The sequence below is a fragment of the Larus michahellis genome, chromosome 3 (genome assembly GCF_964199755.1).
Source record: "Larus michahellis chromosome 3, bLarMic1.1, whole genome shotgun sequence".
In the NCBI taxonomy this organism is placed as follows: domain Eukaryota; kingdom Metazoa; phylum Chordata; class Aves; order Charadriiformes; family Laridae; genus Larus; species Larus michahellis.
Genome location: NC_133898.1, coordinates 77,370,415 through 77,390,611, shown reverse-complemented (window position 1 = coordinate 77,390,611; position 20,197 = coordinate 77,370,415). Strand labels below are relative to the sequence as shown.

Below are 20,197 nucleotides of genomic sequence, written 5' to 3'. Positions count from 1 at the left end.
CATCATCCCTCCTCTCCACTATGGTTGTACAGCATCCACATGGACAGCTTGGGGAAATCAACGAATCCTAGATGGAATGAACAAAGAAGATGTGGAGCACGTGTGAGCTTTAAAAGTAGACGATAAAGTAGGATTTTTGTCACCTCAATTGCAAGTGGAAAATACTGACTAGTAAATACAATTTTCAGATGAAATCTGATGTCTACAGATGCTGATTGTCTTTAATCTTCTAATGTCTATAAAATCTCACAGTATATGTATTCAAGGTAATAGGTAAGTCAATGGAGAGCAAATCTACTAGGCGTTACTGTGTATATAGAAAGTGCATTTTATTCAGGCACACCACAAGCTGAAATGCAGGGACCCTGGGAGACTCTCCTTTCTCTGGCTTTACAGCATTTAAGGAAACGGAGGGCTGCCATATGCAAGTGGGTAGGAAAAGAGTACATGTGCTTAAAGACATTCTTTTTCTAAAGAAAATTAGAAACCAGATGAAAGCATCAAATTCTCTCATCAGCAAAACTGAACCCAAAGAATTGTCTTGATCCTGAATCAGTTTTATTTTCTGAGTATTGCTACTTGTCCCCCTGGGGAATTTCTTGGAAGGCCATCAATGTAAAATAAATCGATTAGGGGGAAAATGAGAATTTGAGGTTAAAAAAGGCCTCTCTGCAAAAACTAGGCAAAATAGAGAGAGGTGCTGCTAAACCTAAAACAGTATTATTGGGTAAATTAAATCAGAAAGGTGCTTACGCTGGTCATTTTAAACACAATAAGAACTGAAAAGAGTGGAATAACACCTTTTTCTAACAACAGACTGCACATGTGTCTAGTTCTTTCAGGGAGTAAAGAACCTCTAAGCCAAACTGATATCTAGTTGCTTACTTTAAGAACAGCGATAGAGGAGTGAGATAATGCTTATACTTTTTTCTAAACCCTACCTCTCAGGGCTCATTTCTGTATTTGGTAGCACAGAAATGAACTCTACTAGATCTCAGGCAAGTCTGAAGACCTGGCAATGTACCTCCAATATGGTATTGCCTGAATTATTGAGAAGAAATGTGTTGAAATATTTTGCAAGGCTTCCTCATTTTGCAGCAAAAAAACAAGTGAATGTTTTGGAGTATTAAAAAATGCCTCTTCCTCCCCTTCCCCCCCAAATCTATGCAGAAAACTGATAAACTTTTGGAAAATATTCCTTCCTTCAGTGTATACTTGTTCTTGCTTCTATACCCTTGAAGGATTTAACCCTACCGACCCTTAGTTTTGAGCTACCCATGGGAGTCTCTTGGTACGCCAGAACTGCTCTTGGCAGAATATAACCATAGCCTGGTAGCCCTTCTTTGGTTTATTACTAAACAGTAGAAACTTGTCTCTAGGCGTTGCAGGCTGATTTCTTAAGCTGATTGTTTCTGAATTTTTGGCTTTCTTTTGCAATATACAACACTATGTATGTGTCTAGACTATTTTATTTTATTTTATTTATTTTATTTGTTTTGCTTATGACATGTGTGATTTGCTTGTATAATTATCTGGAACTTATGTAGACTTGCTACTGGAGAAGACACATAGCCCTGATCCAGCCGGTGTGTGGTTGAGTGAATCAGCCATCTAAATTATATCTACAGAGTAGATAGGTCACTGCCAATCGCTGTGATGGAGAAAGCCAAAGAGCACTTGTGAGAAAATATGTAGAGACAGTCCTTGAGAGAAGAAAAGGACTGAAGCTTTCTCAGGTGTTTTATTTTGAAGAAATGTGATGCCTCCCTGTCTTCTTCCCCTTTCTCTCTCTTGAAAAAAAAAATAGATCTAAGTTAGCACTTTACTTCTCCCACTGCAATCTGACACAAAAGACCTTCTCAAATAAATCACTCGTGCAGTTGTCTGGTATGACACAGTGTCAGATGCTGTCTTTTTGATAAGTTCATTTCCTAAGCAATTTGTTTAACCCTTTTTATAGGCATTGTTTTCTCTGACTAAGTCGTGAGTCATTTTCAACACATGAGTACTCCAGGGAAATGTCACATTCGTTGCTTGTTACTCTGCCTGCCTGACTTCACTGTATGATTTTTATAAGCCAAAAGACAGAATTCCTCCTTTGGTTTCTCCCATTCTGCTGACAACTGCTGTCGTTGGCTCCAATTGGGCTACTCCATAGGTTGATCTTATGGCTATTATGAGGCTGATGAAGTATTTGGGAAAGACCCCCCAAGAGCACCAAGCAAAATGAAGGGGCTCTTAGGAGCCCGTTAGGAAGGGTGCCACTCATCAAATCTGTGTCGTGCTGTGGCTGTATCTCAGAAGTCAGTTCCAAGTAGCCCTTAAGTAGCCACCACCAATAAAATGAGGTTGTCTAGGAAAAATCAAAGTGATAATTTTTCATCCTGAGGACTTGCTTTAGGAAACAAAAGCTGTCATTCACCTCAACAGAACAGATGAGCTGAGGGCTTGCAAAGGGTCTTGTTTGTTTTTTCTCTTGGGACAAAAAAAACCCTGTTTGCCATTTAAAAACACCCTCTTAGCAGTTTATATTGTAAGCATCCTTATAAATTCAAAAAAGTGTACCCAAACTGCTTTGGATTTTCTGTGTCACCTCTGCCTGAGGGCAGCCAGGGACAAGTGTTTGCAGCCAGGAGTGGTGACAGAAGACAAGAGCAAAGACTGGCAATCTCAAAGGGAAGCTCCCCTCGGGAACTGACTTCTGAAGAAGCAAATGTAATTATTGAGAGTCCCGGGCACGCCTGCTGTCACAAGAAAGGAGTGTCCCAAAGACTGTTCCAAGATACTGCAGTTGGTAGCTATAAAACCCTTATCTAATTCAACGTAAGCGCAAGGCTCTTGTCTCCCTGTCCCACTCCCTTCATCTTCCCCTTTCTCTCCCTCTCTTTTTTGTTTAAAACTCTGAGAGACTTGAACCGTACACTTCAATGGTCTGATGTTTTTAAAGGGAAACTAAATTGAGAAATTTTCTGAGTAAAGTGTTACTGCCTTGTAGCACAATTTGGCTTGTGGCACACAAGTCCTTGGAAACCAGGTACCCTGTTTGTGATCTTAATCTTTCCTGAATGGCTGCTGTGCTCCAGCAGCATGAGCTGTACGCCTCTGGAGAGTTTATCTAGGGGACCCTGTGTAGATCCCTTGGATTGCCTTTGAATGTTCTGTTCTTTTCTCTAATGAGTTACTGCTAGTTGTAAGCATGCTGTACTTCAAAGGCCGAGGGGCATTAATCATTCTCTTAAGGCTTATGTGATGAGAGATGTGGATGCTGGGATTGCTACCATGGAGAGACAATTGGATCCTGGCCACTCCTTGTCAGGGTAACTTAGGAGATCATACCCATAAAGGATCGAAGCCAAAACCCTTTTGTCAACATTTGGGTTGTTACTGAAGGAGAATGAGTGTGTTATGAAACCCTTTGCTAATCCTGAGAATACTCCAGCCTAATTATGTCATCTAAACTTTTGAAATCTCTGTTCTGTCTGTAGGGCCGTACTGTGGTAATGTGATGCCTGTCCCCAAAGAAATCATTCTGGATAGCAATGAAGCGACTATTCACTTTGAGAGTGGATCCCACGTGTCAGGACGAGGCTTTCTGTTGTCCTATGCCAGTAGTGATCATCCAGGTAAAGCAAAATCCAAAAGTACTAAAGGATTAAAGGCATAGTACCCCTATTTTCATTATCTTCTCTATACACATGGACTTTAGCCCAAATGTTTGTTCCTAAATATTTCCAGATTAGCACAAATCATGATATTTCTAATAGCATGCGTGCAAGAAGCAGTTGTAACATTAACCAGATAAAGCAGCTGCTGAAATCTTATCTAGGCAATTTGCAATACAGGCCCAGTAAAAGAGAAAATTAGTACCTTCTGCTTGAAGTTCCACTGTATTCCAGGCTCTAGCTTCTACCACACAGTGATAGATAGGATGAAGGGATAGGAGAGATTAAGATTTGATTCCTACATTTAATATTGTGTGTGTCTGTGCAACTTTGTTGAAGATGTAAACCATAAGAAGAGTAGAAGAGGGAGATGAAAAGAATGAGGCAAAACCATACCTGTTGCTTTCTATTTGATAAAATTGTTTAAGTATTATGCAGAGAGAACTTCAAATGGAATTTCATGTGTAGCCAAATATTTGTCTGTATTTCTACGTCCTGCAATGGGGATTGACATTTGTAAACTTTTCACAGATCTAATCACATGTTTGGAACGAGCGAACCACTACACAAAGGCTGAATACAGGTAAAGAGGGTTTACGGCTCTCTGCGCTGTGGCTTGCTTTGCTGTAGCTGTCATCTGGCCTAACTGTTAGAAAATCTCCTGTGAGGCAGGTGCGGTCTTGGTTTTTTGGAGAAGTGAATTTTTTTGAGCTCCGATGCTGTAATAGTCCAAGGCCCGGTTGTGAGCAGCAGTGGTGCAGAATGGAAGTCTGTGGCCCAGAAAGAGGAAGGGACAGAGTTACAGAGCAAGTCTCATTTGGGCATACATATACATGGTATATGTAAAAAGGGTTTCCATTTTGAAATTCAAAGTAGCCTTAAATTCTGGTGTGTCTCCTAAGAGCAGCTCACACCCTAGCTGATACAAGATTATCTGAGGACAAGCTATAATTTCTTGGTTCCTTGAACCTTGTGATAGGATTTGAAATGGTAATAAATTGTGCGTTTCTGGCTGCTGTCTGGGTGTGCATGTCGGCTTCTTATCTGGGCTGTGCTGAAAACTCGTGTGGTAGCATTTCTAGAACAAGAGAATTAAACAGAAATGCTCTCGCAAAACTGCTTTTCTGGTTCGTTGTGTGCTGCTGTCTACAGTCCACTCATGAACTCAAGGGCCCGTTTATTTACCTCCTGGACCCACTGGCAGACCATCAGCCAGAACTCACTGCTGAAATATTTGTTGGTTTGTTTCATCACTACAGTTCATATTTTAAACAAGCCTCTCTTCTCTCACTACAGCAGATACTGTCCTGCTGGCTGCAGAGACATCGCAGGTGACATTTCTGGGAATATCGGAGAAGGATACAGAGATGTAAGTACACGGGATGATGAGAGGAAATTTATAAAGACAGAGGAGAAAAGCACAGCACAACTTGATTTCAACTTTTGCTGCTTGACTTTTGTCAGTACTTCTTCCCAGCTGTGTTAGATACACCTTTTACTACCAGTATATGAGTATGTTATCAGTATACAATCACACGGAGACACTTTTCAAACAGACCAATCGATTGTGTGAGAACAAAGTCCATTGATTGTCAAATACACCTACTGACTTGTGGTTTCTGGCTTTCTGGCAAAACCCTGCATAGGGTTCGTCCCTCTTGAGGCAGTGCTCACCGATGTACTAAATACTCCTGTGACTTCAGGTTTTATTTGTTTGGAGTCCATTTGTGTTTTTTTTCTAAAGGTATCTCCTGTAGGAAAGAAAATACATTTCAGTAACATGTGGGTTTTCTTTACGATTATGCCTGCAGTATCCCAGCAATCTGCTCTGAGATGAAATAAATAATTATTGACTGCTTAATCACATGCCACTGATAACTACCAACCCCTTGGGTTGTTTTAGCTGCTCTTTATTTAAAGCGAAGAAGTTGCCTGAGTGGTTGCATTTATCCACAGTTCATATCACACAGTGCTCTGCCCTCTCTGTGCCCCTCACCCTGGACTCTCCTCCTGTCATGCCTGTGAAATCTTTACATGTCTCACGGTGGAGTAAGTTTAATCATACCACTGAAGTAAAATCCCACCCTATCACAAATACAGTAGTTGCTGAGTTTCCAAAATGTCAGTGTTCATGTTTAACCTGTTCATCCGGTTATTTGAGCGCGCTGCTCCAGCCTGGAAAGTGGCAGAGCTGAAGAAACAAAGAAATGCTGTTTTACATTCTCATTAGCTGGAGTTATTCCTGCCCTTCGTTGGGGTGATTAGGAAAGAAAAGCAGCACATGGCATGACCTCATGCAGATCTTTATCTGCGCTGAGGAATTTTTGAAAGATGTTTTCCCTCCACCACTAAGAGGGATTCAGCTTTTCTGATGGGAAGAACCTGGGGGGCTCCCCTGGAGCTCTGCCGCATTTGTGTCCCCACCCCTCCCCGGAGGGGACGGATGGGCACCCCAGCTTGTCGAGCAGTTTAGCCCAGGCTGCGCCCATGTGAATGAGACCAACCTCTGCCAGCAGCCCCTGGGAATGTCTCCTTTGCACCTTTCCACCGGCCCTTCTCTGCTCCGCCCCAGCCCAGTGGTATGTTCTTGCCACCCAGTCGGCACACAAGCTGTCCTGCCTGTATTTTTCAGCGTTATCCCACCTGAGACACCGGCAAATGGGCTATGCTTAAAAGCCAGCAGCAGCGAGTCAACACGTAGCCAAATCTCCTAATGTATGCCATGACTCAAACCCTAGGGCGCAGTAATAGATTGGTCTGCCTTCAGGCAAGTCCATCAAGTAATTATCGTTTTATCTTTCCAAAGAAGAGTTGCCTTGCCTTTGACTTTGTTTTCCTGAAGAGTGACTCAATACTTATTAGGTTAAAATCTCACAGCACCTTCTCAGAAGCAGATTATTTTCTTTTTCATTTGAAAAAAAAAAAAGATGACTTTTGGTAACGTATTTTTTTCAAAGATTACCGATTTTTCTCCCTCCCCTGCCTCTTATTCCTCTCGAGGCTTTGCCGGATTTTATGAGCTGTAACACCTGTATGCTAGTGGCTTGGAAGTGAAAAGCATTAGCAGTTTGTTGTCAGCTTGATCCTCTGAGCTTTGGCTTCTGCTTTCCAGACCTCGCTGCTCTGCAAGTCGGCCATACACGCGGGCATCATCGCAGACGAGCTGGGCGGTCAGATCAGCGTCACCCAGCAGAAGGGCATCAGCCGCTACGAAGGCATCGTGGCCAACGGTGTCCCCTCGCACGAGTGAGTACCACTGCCAGGGCTGGCTCCCGGAGCAACCCCCCTGTGCAGGTGGGGATGCTCTTTTTGGGGAGGAAAAGATGTTAGGCGTGGGTCTAGGGGCTTTTGGGCTTTGTTTCTATGGCTCTTATTAAAATGGTGTTGGCATTGGATATAGGAAAACGTTCCAAGTTTTCAGTGGCTCTATACCACGTAAGGCAGTATTTTCGTCTTTTTTTTTTCTTCTGTTCCTTCCAAAACGTATTTGCAAATTACTTTGTTAGCAGATACATGAAAGTACGATGTTCTGCAACAAACACCTTTAATCGATGTGCTAGTAAATCATGTTAAATTCATGTTAAAGGTTAAAAAAAGCAAGGAAGAATGAATAAATAAAAAGTGCTGTTGAGCCATAGGGGATTTAATGAACAACTTCTTAAACATAGTGCTTTTGACATGTTCAGAGTTTTTCTCTTTTAGAATATTTATAGCAAGGGTGTTATATTTACCGCTTATCTTCTGACTTTTAATTGTACTGTTGTTGAAGTAGAAATAAATCCTCTAATCTCTATCCAGCAGAGTAAGCCCTTCCAGCAACTGCCTCTGTCATTCCTGTTGGTTTATATTTTTTAATTTTCAAATGTTATCTGGATTTTACATGAGGCTTTTTGTTTTGTCGGAAGGGAAATCTCCTCAGTCCATAGCTTACGAGAGCTAAGGGAATATGTCCTTTTTATACGTTTTTCCTATTTTCCCCATGATTTGTCCACACCCTCCTGACAATTTTACAATCGTGGTTTCATTCACCAAAAAAGAAAAAAAAGCATTATTTTGTAAACTTCAGCACAGAATTAAATGCTTTATATATAATGGCACTGGAGTATATGAAGCTGGGTAGCATGTAGACTACTAGCCAAAGGCCTGTAAAGCCTAAATATTTTCTATTTTTCCTGAAAGTTAATGGCCAAAGAAAATTAATATAAATTTGTCTCAAGTAAAGCAGGACTGAGGGCTCAGCTCAGGCACCAAGCCCCTCCATAAAACAAATAATACGAATTCTTTCCATCACACATGCCAGCTTAGTGAAACCCTAAATTAACTATTTTGTGCCTTATCTAAAGATGTTACAGAACCATTTACGTACATCTGTATGTTTGTGTTCCTTGAGAATCCCAGAAGGAGTATCTCAGACGGTAGCGCATAAAATGTTATAATGAAAGGCAGCTGGGATTCCTGTTTGTATTTTTTTCACAGTAGAAGAGCTAGTGGGCAACAAACGAAGCGTATAAGAAAGCAAATGTATGTGTGCTGGGGGAAACCACTGGTTGCATAATTAACCCATCACCTTAACTGCCAAGCGTCCTTTTAATGTTGCTATCCACAAAACATCCTGTACACTTCACGTGAGTAATAGAAGTACCCACAGAGATGCAAACTCATCTCTGTTACATCAAGTGGGAAAAACTCCCGTTTGCTTGAAGGAGAGCTGAAATGTGCTCTTCCAGGCTGAAGCCAGCCTCCAGGGCTCTGATTTGGCCCATTTAATGTGAGGTCCCTGAGAGAGCCCCCCATCGCAGCCCCCTTAGCTCTGCTGCCTACCGGGGCAGGCAGAGGCGCTCCTCCAGCGGGGGCACATCTGGAAGGGACTGAATTGCCCCAGGGAGACAACCATCGCTTTCCACAGATTATGCAGGGAGCCACAGGTAAACGGGCTCATAGTGGGTGGGATGCCTGCAAACTAGATGTCACGGAACGCGAGAAAAATGGGGAGTGTGAGCACAGCACTTCCCAGGATGCTTCTGCTGCTCCTGGCAGCTGGGACAATCCCGGGAGTGGATGAACTGCTGGCGTGAGCACATTATCCCAGAAGAGGGAAATTAGAGGATGCAGGGAAATCCTTTAATTTCAAAACATGAAAAAGTGTTCCTAGAAAGAGCAGGCCTATTTACCAAGAAAATGAACCAATGCATTCCATGCTTTACAAAGGCTTTTGTAAGAGGTATTTCCAAAGCTGCGTGACTTCCCTGTCCTCGGGATACCTACATGTGGCAAGAAGTTCCTGCAGAGCAGCCAATGCAGTGCTTAGACAGCCGTGCTTCAAGAGCTTTTTAGATGCCCTTAAACAAAGGCTCACTCAAGTTTTTAAAATCTTATTTTTAGTGGATTTCAGTATTAAAAGATTTAAATCATTTAGTGGCTTGAGCCGAAATTGACCTCATCAGAAGCTGCTGCTGGCGTGCATCGAGCTGTTAAATATCTGCGTTGTAACGCGACGGTGGAGTTACGGCTCACTCGCCCACCAGCCCGCAAGAGCTGACCTTCGCCTCCCCAGCCCCATTTGTCACTGCGCTGGTTACGCTCCAGCATCCGCGAGGTTTTCAGTTCTCACGATACATGCGTGGACCTCCACCAGCACGGGCTATCATGACGACCAAGCATCTGGATTTATTGGGCAATCCCGGTACCCCAGTACAAATATATGGGGGTTCAGCTTTGTCACGTGAGCTGGGCCGTGACCGTACGTCCGTGCACGTGAAATCATTTGTCTTTGAAAATGAATTGTGAAAGATGAGATTCGGGGTTAACCTGCGCTGCTTGTGAAATCCTTGCTAGAGACTGGCTCTGGGTACAAAAAAAAAAAAAAGTATCCAACGCTAACAAAAATTTATTATGGGAAGCAGCATCCTTTTTTTGCAGAGCTCCCAGTGCCGCAGTCCCGTGCAGTCCTGCCACCGGTACTGTTGGCAAGGCAGGATCCTGAAGGTTGTCAGGAAAATGAGGAGCACGGGGGGATACCATCCCTTAAAGGACAAAGTGAAATTCGTGTGACAAATGCCACCTGTCACATTAGGAAACTGATGAATTACCACTTACTGAATTAGTTTGTCCTCTTCGGTGACTTGCAGAATGATGGCAGAAATATTTCAGCTTGGTTTCATAGCTTTATAGACCTTAGAAATTCTAGCCTCCTCCCTTTATTGCTAAGATTGCAGCCCTCTATTTGAAAGGGATCTGGGTGACTTTTTTTATTACAAAGCGTTATCTCATAAATAAGTATTTGAGGGGCGCTATGATTTCTGTTTTGGGTTTTTATTTTCTTCTTTTCTCTTGAAGTGGATTGCTTTGTATTCACTAAGAAAGCAAAAATTGTTTTGGCTGTAACGTCAAACTGGTTTGAAGCAAGCAGAGCACATCTGATCGCCCCTGAGGATTGCCTGGGGGGGAAGATGTGGGAGGGAGGGCTTGAGTTTCTCCTTCTAGCTACTCTACCGCCTACGTGCCCAAATAAATCAGCTCCCTCCCAGTGCTCTCCGTCATCTCCGAAGGGCTTAGTTTGCCTGTAGTCATTAGTTTTCCCTCAGTGACAAAAAAAAGGCAGTGTTTTTATTGACCTTGACGTGGGACCACTTTCCTATTCCCCCATTTGCAGCGCTCTCAAAACATATAGCCGTGCTCACCACCATGAGCCCACAGACGGTACCTCGGGGGAAATTTTCCTGGCCAACAACAAAGGGCAGCCTGAAAGGGAGCTGTCTTGACGCTTAAGTGCAGAAGTTGTTTTACTGCTCAGTCATGCTGCTGGCCAAGGCTTTTCCAAAGGGGCAAGTGATGCGTGCAGCTAATTGGAGCGACGTTGAAGGGGTCAGATTTTTCAAGAAAGCCAAACTAATTTCACGCTAAAACCCGGGCTTTTATTAGGCAGCCAGCCAGAGTCATCGCTTCTGGAATGAAACCTGAGGGGCATCTTGTTGTGAGTCAGAAAGTAGCTCCGTAGGCAGCCAAGGAAAGCACAGCTTTCCCTTACAGTGGTGATTCTATCTTGTCCTGCGTTGTGCAGGGTTGTGTGGAGAGGCCCAAGAAATGGCTTTTCTCCTGAAGCAAAGCAGTCCGTGCCAGAAGAAGGAAGAAAAGGGGAGCCATAGAGGTGGTCCTGTTAACCACCTGATGGGAGCTGTTGGTTGGGGCTATAATAGAATCGGTTCCCACCCAGATTAAAAGAAGGGGTAGTTTTCATTCAGTCTGGCTGTGATACACCTGTAGCCCAAGTAGGAACCGTCAGAGCTGACGTGCTTTAGTCTCCATCAAGCATAACTCTTTCACGGTGATTAAGGCTGGATTTTCTTCAAACTAGATGTGGACTTAGACTAATAGAAAGTCATTGATTCCAAGGAAGTTGCTCTAATTCAAAGTGAGGAAAGACCTGGGCCTGATGCTGGAGCAGCGCACCACCGGTAGCTCCAGGTCCTGTCAGCTTTCCTGTTCCCAGCTCTTTTGCACGCTCTCACGTTGCCGGCCTGAGGAGCAGAAGGGGAAAGCTTTCCCACAGCAGTACAGGGCCTGTGCAGAGGAGAAAAGCAGAAGCGTGCAGCAAGAGTAACTGGCTGGTGGGATGGGGAGTCATTTCAAAGTATAACAAACGCTCAAAACCATTAAAAAAACTGATCTGAATTCAGTCACGGTGAGAGATGCACAAGAGTGCTCTTACTGGGGTCAGTAACCAGCCAGCAAAGTAAGCGGCTATCTGGCAAGAGATATTTTGCTAGATAAACAGTGATTCTGAAACTGTACCGCAACATTCCCGTGACCTCCTCCTGAAAGGCTGAATCACCTTTTTCTTTTCTTACAGTGGTTCGCTGTCAGATAAGCGGTTTATATTTACTTCAAATGGTAAGACTAATGGCTTTATGCTTAGCTATTCAAAAGTTACCTTTTCATTTAAGTATTTGCTGTAAAAGTTTTGAAAAGGAATCAGGAGAATGTCAGGCTGTGTCTAGGAAGGATATTTTAGGACAGCAATTTTTTAAAATTGGCAAGGTGAATAAAAAAATTGAAGGGATGTGAAGTGAGCTAGGAAAAAACACAGAATAGGAATAGGTCATATGCACATAGATGAGAAACAGGAATAGTATTCTGCTGTTACATTTCTGGTGCCAGCATATGAAAAATGGCAATCAGATAATCCTGTTTTAATGTACTTTAGGCAGCAGAAAATGAAATCAGTTTTTCTTCAGACATTTATAAATTCCATCTTCATTATACAAGAAGAGAAAGAAAACATAGAGAGGAATGAAAATATATTTACATTGCACTGATACAGAACGAGTTTTTGTTTATGACTTTCCAAGATGCAAAAGCGTCTTTAATCTGTCAAGCTGTTCATTTGCATAAAACATAGCAAAGTGGGGGGAAAAGTTCGCACTCGTTCATTTGAATTATATTTCAGTCATCTGAGATAAAATCATTTACTATTCTACTGAAAACTGTAGAGCATGTATAGGCCTTTGAAAGTGCCAGGGAATTATTTTTAACTTCATTGAAACCTTATTCCACTAGCCTGTTTTCTCTGAAGAACCTTGATGTGTAGAAATTTTGTGGGTTCTTTGGTGGAGTTTGTAATACTTACCTCCAGCTATTATCTTCATGATATCACCTCTTGGCAGCAGTATCAAGGAGCTTCTCTAATGAGTAACTTTCCTAGCCCTAATTGCAGGTGGAATCATGAAATATTTACAGTAAAGTGCTCCTTTCAGTACAGTGCCTTCGTCTGAGAAATGTTTTGTACCGCCAAATTAGTTAATGCCAATCTTGAAATAAATATTGTGTTTCAGAAGGAAAATTTAAAAATATAAGACAACCTCACAGGAATGAGACAAAACTGCAGCGATTAAAAAAACATGTCAAAAATGGCAGAGGTAGTCAGAAGGTGTCATGAGTTGAATCGGTAAAGGAGAGGGACCGCAGCACTCTGGTACTGGATCATCCACTACAAATTGACTGGCAAACACCACAGCTAATGGATAGCATCAGGCTAGCACTAGACTAAGCAACATCTGACTTTGCTGTTGTGGGTGGTCTTCATATGTTGCTAGCCTAATATAAAAATATGCTGTGAAAACGCAAAATAACTCCTTCTGCCTGTCTGTGTGGGGACTCCTAGGCTGCAACAAATCTCTCAGTCTGGAAGAGGGATTCCTCTCCAAGAGCCAGGTTACTGCGTCTTCCTACTGGGAGGAGACCAACGAATTTGGGCAGCTGTTCCAGTGGTCTCCCGACAAGGCTTGGCTTCAAGTCCCAGGACTGGCTTGGGCCTCTAACCACAGCAGCAATCGTGAATGGTTGGAGATAGACCTGGGAGAGAAGAAGAGAATAACAGGTATGTCACTGTCTGGTTATCAGAAGCTGGGGTTTCAGCTAGAGAAGAAACCGAATGCAGCCAAAAAGCTAATAATGCACTAATCCAATGTTTCTTTCATTAAATGTAAGGGAACGTTCTGCCTCAAGGAATATTATTTTCCTATTTAAAAAATCAGGACTATTTACAAGACTGGTCTTCTACAGGGATATAGGATTGAAGTCAACTTGTCATACATGCCTGATCTGTAAGCATGCTGTTAGGCTCGGAACAAAATACTTACACAGGGACCAGTAAAGTCTGGATGGATGATAAACGATTGCTTAGGATCTATTAATGATGCAGTTCTGGAATCAATAAGAAACATTAAAGTCATAGTCTTTGAAACAGTGGCCCAGGTGAAAGAAATTCCTGTTTCCAACCCTTGGTTTAGTTGTAAAAATGTAAATTACAGTTGCTGCTAAAGATGTTAAGACTGATGATATGGACCATAATATCAAAAAGCAATTACCATTTTTGGAGCTATTGATTTGGGATCTGTTAAAAATTTCATTGCTCTAAATTCACAATTTAAAGCTGATTTCCATTCTTCACCCAACTTTTAAACTCAATTCCAACACAGTTTGAAAAATAAATTAAGACTTTGAAGGCAAAGTTCTCCAAATTGTTTTGGCTTCTGTGTCTGCATTTGAAAATGTTCCTTTAAAACAGACACCTAACAAATGAAAACGTATTTTGCGTTTTGTTAAAAGGGATTAAGACCACTGGTTCTGGATCCACGATGCTGAATTTCAACTTTTACGTAAAGACATTTACAATGAACTACAAAAATAACAACTCGAAATGGAGAACCTACAAAGGGATTCTGAGCAATGAAGAAAAGGTAAGGGAAAGTGGGAGGGGTAAGAAAACACAGAGCAATAATGCGTACGCTGCCTTGACATTGAAAGGCAGGCTTTCACTGTCAAGAAAGATTAGGAGTTTCAGACTTGTCTAGACTTGGGTTGTCTTCACCAGTGTAATTTATGGCCATGGAGTAGATAGCGAGCTTGTCGAAACAAAGAAGTTACCCAGGGCATGCTGAAGTTTTGAGACACACACAGGGAGGCATGTGTATGTGTGTGTCCTTTTTTTTTTTTAAAAAAAAAAAAAAAAACAAACAAAAAACAACACGGTGTAATTAAAGCTGTACACCAGGCTGTCTGGGCAAGTCTTTAGCTCAGCTCAGCGCTTGCCCATGCTAGGAATGCTGTACCACTGCAGAAGAATTGGTCGGTATGGCACCAGCAAAGCTGAGATTCAGCTGCAGATGCACTGGGATGGTCAACCCACCCACACCCCCCAGGAGCGAAACAACCGGCTCGGGTAAAAGCACAGCTCTGCTGGTGGAGCTGCTCCGTGGACTGAGCTCCTGCTTGGCTGAGTTGTGGTCACCAGGGACTGCACCGCTGCCCGCCCCTCGCTGGTGGGACTCTTCTGACACCAGTCTGTGGGCACAGCCTGTGTCTGTGAGGAATTGATGTAACTGAACACAAAACAAATGCTTTTACACCAAAACACCTGTCCACACAACTGCTTTCACAGACTCTGAGTGACTTTAATGATGAACAGATAAAAGCAGTGCAACTAGTTCCTGCAGACAAAGGATCTGCTGCACAGGTTCATCTAATAATGTTTTCCCCTGAAAACTTCATGTTTCCTTTCAACCAAACAAAAAAAAAGCAAACCAAAAGCCCCCCCTCCCTGCCCCCACAGTGTTCCAAGTCAGACCTTCACTCATAATTTCTGAGGGAGCTCTTCTTGCCTCAGGATAAGGCTCTACCTGGTCTTCAAGTTAAGGTAAACCCAAGTTTTTAAAAACTTGGTAGAGCTCTAGAGAGTTCTGATTTTCTTAGCTTGTATGGCACGGGATTTCACTGCGCAACGTTAACTGGTTTTATATTTTTTAAATGTTAAGCTGAAGTGGTGTCAGCCCAAAAAGTGACAAATCAACCTAGTAGTGGCTGAGCTGTGGAGGCTAGCAATTGAAAATGTGCAGGTATGCAATTTTCCACAATGACTTGTTATATACAAATAATCTTGTGGAATTATTATATACGAACTTAGTTTCAGCTGAGGTGCATGAAAAAACCTGTCCCATCAGAACCCCACGTGGCCTGACATTTTATCTGAGACATGCCGAGCTCACTTCCCTATCTCATCAGGCTTTTAAGTTGTCCTAGGTCGTGCTGAAGCATCTCCCAAGAACTAATTTTGCAAGGACTACTGTTCTGCACATGGGCTGAGCTGATGCTGGGAAACACTGTGTAAGTGCAGGGAAAAGGAGACACAACCGCATCGCTCTTCAAGCTTGATACAGAAAACTGACCATTTTACTAAAATGGTTAGAAATCCTTCAATTTTTTTCTTTTTACGTTATTATCCCCTGTTGCCCAAGTAAGGGTGCTGCAGTGCTACTAAATCAAAAATTATAGCATTATACCAGCATACATTAACTAGAAATTACACAGAATTGAAATAGAGTGATACTCTTTCTTCTCCGAGTTAACAGGAAAATGGGATCATCCGTCAGAACTAAAAAGATTATTTCTTTCCAGAACTCTCATTTCCAAAGGTCTTGTGGCTGCATCCCAGATTATCATTGTATTAGTTTTAGGATAATGAATATCTTTGAAGTTGGGGCACTTTGAAGAAAGGAACTTTTAAAACAGCGCAAACAACGTGCCTGTGTTCCGCTGCAGGTATTCCAAGGCAACTCCAACTCTGGTGACATAGTACGCAATAACTTCATCCCTCCGATAGTGGCCCGTTACGTGCGAATTATCCCTCAAACCTGGAACCAAAGAATAGCATTGAAGCTCGAGCTGATGGGTTGTCGAATAATGCAAGGTATGGGGTAAGCAGCGCTCCCCAGGCATGGTGCCTCCAAAGGCCCCTGTGCTACCACAGTGCCACTGACGCCCCCTTCTCTTTTGCAGCTAATAGTTCATTTACGCATTCAATGTGGCAGAAACCAAGTCAGAGCACTGAAACCTCCCTTGGAAAAGAAGACAGGACTGTTACGGAGCCCATCCCATCGGAAGAAACTAACTTGGGTAAGACTACCTGGCGCTGCATTTTCTCCAGGATGCACCATGTCTTCAGCCCAGCCTGAGTGAACTTGAAACTTAATTACAAATCAAAACTTTTATTTTCCCTTCAGACTTCATTAAAGGTTAACGACAAAGAGGAGAGGGAGGAGCACAGGTTCTTTTTGTCTTAAGGCACAGAAAGAGATCGAAAGCCTTAATTTTCCTTGATGTGTGAAACAGCAGGCTTTGGTTTCCCTGTCTTACTGGTTTATTTGCCATGCTTGGTAGGTGGCTCAAGGGACTACACTGAGCACTCATCAGCATTTTTTTGGAGGAGCTCTTCCTCACTCTCTTCCCATATCTTAAAATTTTTGTAACACGTGAGGCAGTGGTCTCACAAAAATGTTACCTTCCCTCTACGCAACCACGACTCCTCTCAGAGCAGGTCCCCAGGTCGAAGCAACATACAGTAGCGCAGGGTTGGGTAATTAAACACTTTTTCGTAATGCCTGTGTTCACGGGGCGGGTCAGAAAACCTTAATTCTTATACTTCTCCTTGAATATGTAACCTTTATCCTTCAACGTTGTGGACCTAATTTATTGGATCTTAAAAAGCAAGCAGGAATTACCAGACCCACCACACCAAACACTGCTACCCATTAGGTAGCTGGTAGCTGTAGGAAAGTCTCTGTAAAAAACTGGTTGTAAGAAGCAATGACTGTAAGAAAAAAAGCTCTTCTGAAACGGCATTGCTCTTGCCAAGAGCAAGCTCAGTTCACCTCTGCAGCGGTACGGGTAAATTGTATCCATGTTCACTGAAAATGAAATATACTGAGATTTTGTCTGCTAAATTGTAAAGACCCTGTGGACACGTGTACTACCTTATTTTCACAGCTTGGTAAGTGTCTGTAGGAATAGCGAATGGTGCACTCCTGACACGAGAGCCACCCCACTGCTAATGTTCAAATGCCTGCTTTAAGCCACGTTGTGTTAGAATTTAACAGGGGCTGAACGGGTTTTTCCCTAGCTCCCCTCCTGGAAATCTTTGAACTACTTTGACTGAAATGTTTCAACCAGTTCAGCACGAGCCAGATACTCGACATGTAAAACTGCAGCCTCATTCGGCAGCTCTATAAGCAACTGAAAACAGAGTTGTTGTAAGTGGCTTTTAAAAAGTTACCTAGTGTGTAATAAGAAAGAACTGCTCTTTGTGAGGACGCATATAGATACTAAGCCAAGTATCAACCTTGAGAAAGTATATTTAACCCTCTCATCTCAACACTGTCCACATAGGTACACGTATGGCTGAGGACAGGTCTTCCAGTTTTACAGCTTTATGTTTTCACGCTCTCTTGCAAGGAGTGTTCCTGCAAGATTATTTTGCCTTTTACTGTACTCTCTGTAGTAAAAATTACCAGCTTCGGAGTAATTTGCCTTTTAAACTTTTATCCTTTTTTTTTCTCATGCAGGCTTAAAGCTTACAGCCATAATTGTCCCCGTCCTCATCGTGCTGTGTCTGTTCCTGTTCTCTGGAATTTGTATCTGTGCAGCCCTGCGCAAGTAAGATACTGGCTTTTGTCACAGGAGGCATTCGTGGCTACCTAGCACGCCCAGCTACATGCCCTCTTTCCAGACCCTCTTTACCAGGGAGCTGGAAATTGATCCTGTTCGGCAGCCTTCCATTTAAATGGAACTCATACCGTGTCTCTGTAAATTGTATTTCTTACTGTACGTCTCCCCTAGTCGGACAAAAATGAAGGTAAAGCAGGTCAGAACCACACACCCCAACTTACAGCCCAATATAACCAGCTGTTCTCTTCAGCCTACATACACCCACAAATACTAAGGTGTAAAGCAGTCAAAGACGGAATAGTTTCCACACCAAAGCCAAGTAAAAATTCGGTGAGGAGAGGATTTGAGCTATCTATCTGGACCATTTTCTTTTATTTTCCCTCCTGTTGTGTTTCTGCTTCCCAGTCCCTTAAGTCAGAGCACTAAACCTAGCGGGCTGAAAGCAGAGCCCAGCTGTAAGGAGTTGTACACGTACACTGGTAAGCAGCTAAAACTAAGCCACTTAATTGCACAGGTCAGAGGACTGGAAGAAGCACTCCTAACTGTGGCTCCTGGTAGATGTCCATTCGTATGAGCCCGCACTTGCACGTAGAGCCGGGAAATGCTTCTGTCAGTAGATGGGGGTTTGGAGTATAAGCAATGCTCTGGTGATGCTGCTTCATCAGTAGCTGTACCCAGCTCTGCCCTGGATTCCCAGTAAATCTATAAACTAGACAAAGAATTCAGAAGAGCAGACCCACCAAAACATAACCTGGAGTTACGCGTATGGACATGGACACATCAAATCGGTGCATGCCAGACACAAGAAATTTGAACGCCAGCACTCACAACTTGTGTATAGATGGGGAAAAACCGAAATGTTGAAGCCCTGGGTTTGCATGCCTTATGTTCTAGCAAACACCAGCCTCCAGAAACTCAAAATGAAGTGTTGTCCTCAGCCGCTAAACACAAAGCCTCTCTCTGCTGGAGCTAAGGCATGAAGGTGAAATGCTGTGAGTGCAGATGTTTATAAATGCTTTCCTCTCCTTGCAGGCGAGAAGCCAAAGGACTTTCTTATGGATTATCCAGTGCTCAGAAATCAGGTTAGTGGAGAATCATGAGCTTTGTCCTGTCCTGTCCTGTCCATTGGGCCAAGGGGAAGGGGTTTATGAAATTAAGCATGAAATGCTTATGAAATAGCATCCACATTTCCTCGTTCAAATTCACTACTTCATACAAGGGAAATAGCAAATGATAGTCCCACTTGTGTCATCCTAACACAGTGCCCTGAGAAACAATATAATTTGGTTTCTATGACAGAAAGGCAATTAGCAAAAGATCTATTATACAAAGCGCATAAATTAGCATGTAAGAGTGCTCCCAGGTGCCCTCCATTTCCTTCCCTCCTCCAAAATACCTATTTCGCAGAAAATTGCTGCTTTCCTTTTTTTTTTCCCCCGACAGCAGAGGGAATTTGCCTTTCTCCAAGAGAGCAAGGGCTAATAATTTTTTATGGCTTTAATATTTCCATCTTGCTGCCCTCCCTGGTTGGGACTGTATTTATAAAGCCTAATAATACTGAATTGTACTTCACGTGTAAAATCAGAATAGGGGATTGGCTTGAGGACGCTACTTCAGGAGGCGCCTGCAAAACCCTGGTGAAGTGACAATCTCTGTCTTGCTCAATAATGCTTTCTAGGGTGGCAGCTCCCTTTAGCTTGGAAGTTGGGGTTTTGCTGTTTTTCCTGGCCTGCCATCTCTATAGAAGAATATCCTTCTGAATCTCAGCTTTCCATAAAAAGAGAAACCACTAAGCAAACCACGTCTCTTAACAAGTGCCTCGCAGTAGCTCAGCTCCAAAATTTCATCCCTCGGCAGGTGCTGGCGTCAGTGAAAGGAACACTGTCACCCACAGCAGCTCGCCCTCATTAGAAAATTAATTTGTACTTAACATCATATTTGCTAATATGATTTCTCAAGGTCACATCATAATCCTTTCTCACTTGCTAATGAGGACAAATCCCAAGAAATTGGAGATAGCCTTTTACCCAGTCAGTTCATTTGTCGTGTGTGTGCTTCATAAATCAAGCTCCTAAGCCCTGGTGAACCAGGCTTGGGACTTAGAAAGCTGGGAGTGGAACCCACCTCTCCACAGACCTCCTGCCGCGGGCTCCAGGCAAGTGCCTGACACAGTGGATTTTCTCTTTTCTGTCTCACGAGGATGTTGTGAGAACAAATGAATTGGTATGTGCTCAGATATCAAGGAAACGCAAGCCATACTTGTCTACTGGAAAAAAAGGAAATTTTTAAGCATTATTTTCCCCACATACGCAATGGCAAAACTTGTAACTGATTTAAAGCTGGTATTTTACTGGTACACTTTGTTAAGGCTTCAGTGCAGGCACACCTACAGAGTTTGAGCCCTTCTTGCCAAGAAAATCCTCTGTAAAGTTTCATTTTCACTTGGAAATCCCAGCTGATGATTCACTTTTTCCCTTTCACCCTCCAAATTTAGGGGCTTTTTTTACAAACAGCCTGTTTTAGTCTTGCTTTTTAAC

General features: G+C 42.8%; 1 protein-coding gene across 1 annotated transcript in view; it reads left to right on the top strand.

Annotated features, from left to right (window-relative positions):
* Positions 1-20,197, top strand: part of DCBLD1 (discoidin, CUB and LCCL domain containing 1) — a 49,112-nt gene that overhangs the window by 23,769 nt on the left and 5,146 nt on the right. Inside the window, 11 exon segments of the mRNA XM_074580882.1 lie at positions 3,486-3,623; positions 4,194-4,245; positions 4,959-5,031; positions 6,775-6,908; positions 11,512-11,552; positions 12,823-13,038; positions 13,770-13,900; positions 15,759-15,906; positions 15,996-16,112; positions 17,558-17,648; positions 18,693-18,742. Of these exon segments, the coding sequence (XP_074436983.1) occupies positions 3,486-3,623; positions 4,194-4,245; positions 4,959-5,031; positions 6,775-6,908; positions 11,512-11,552; positions 12,823-13,038; positions 13,770-13,900; positions 15,759-15,906; positions 15,996-16,112; positions 17,558-17,648; positions 18,693-18,742 (1,191 nt within the window).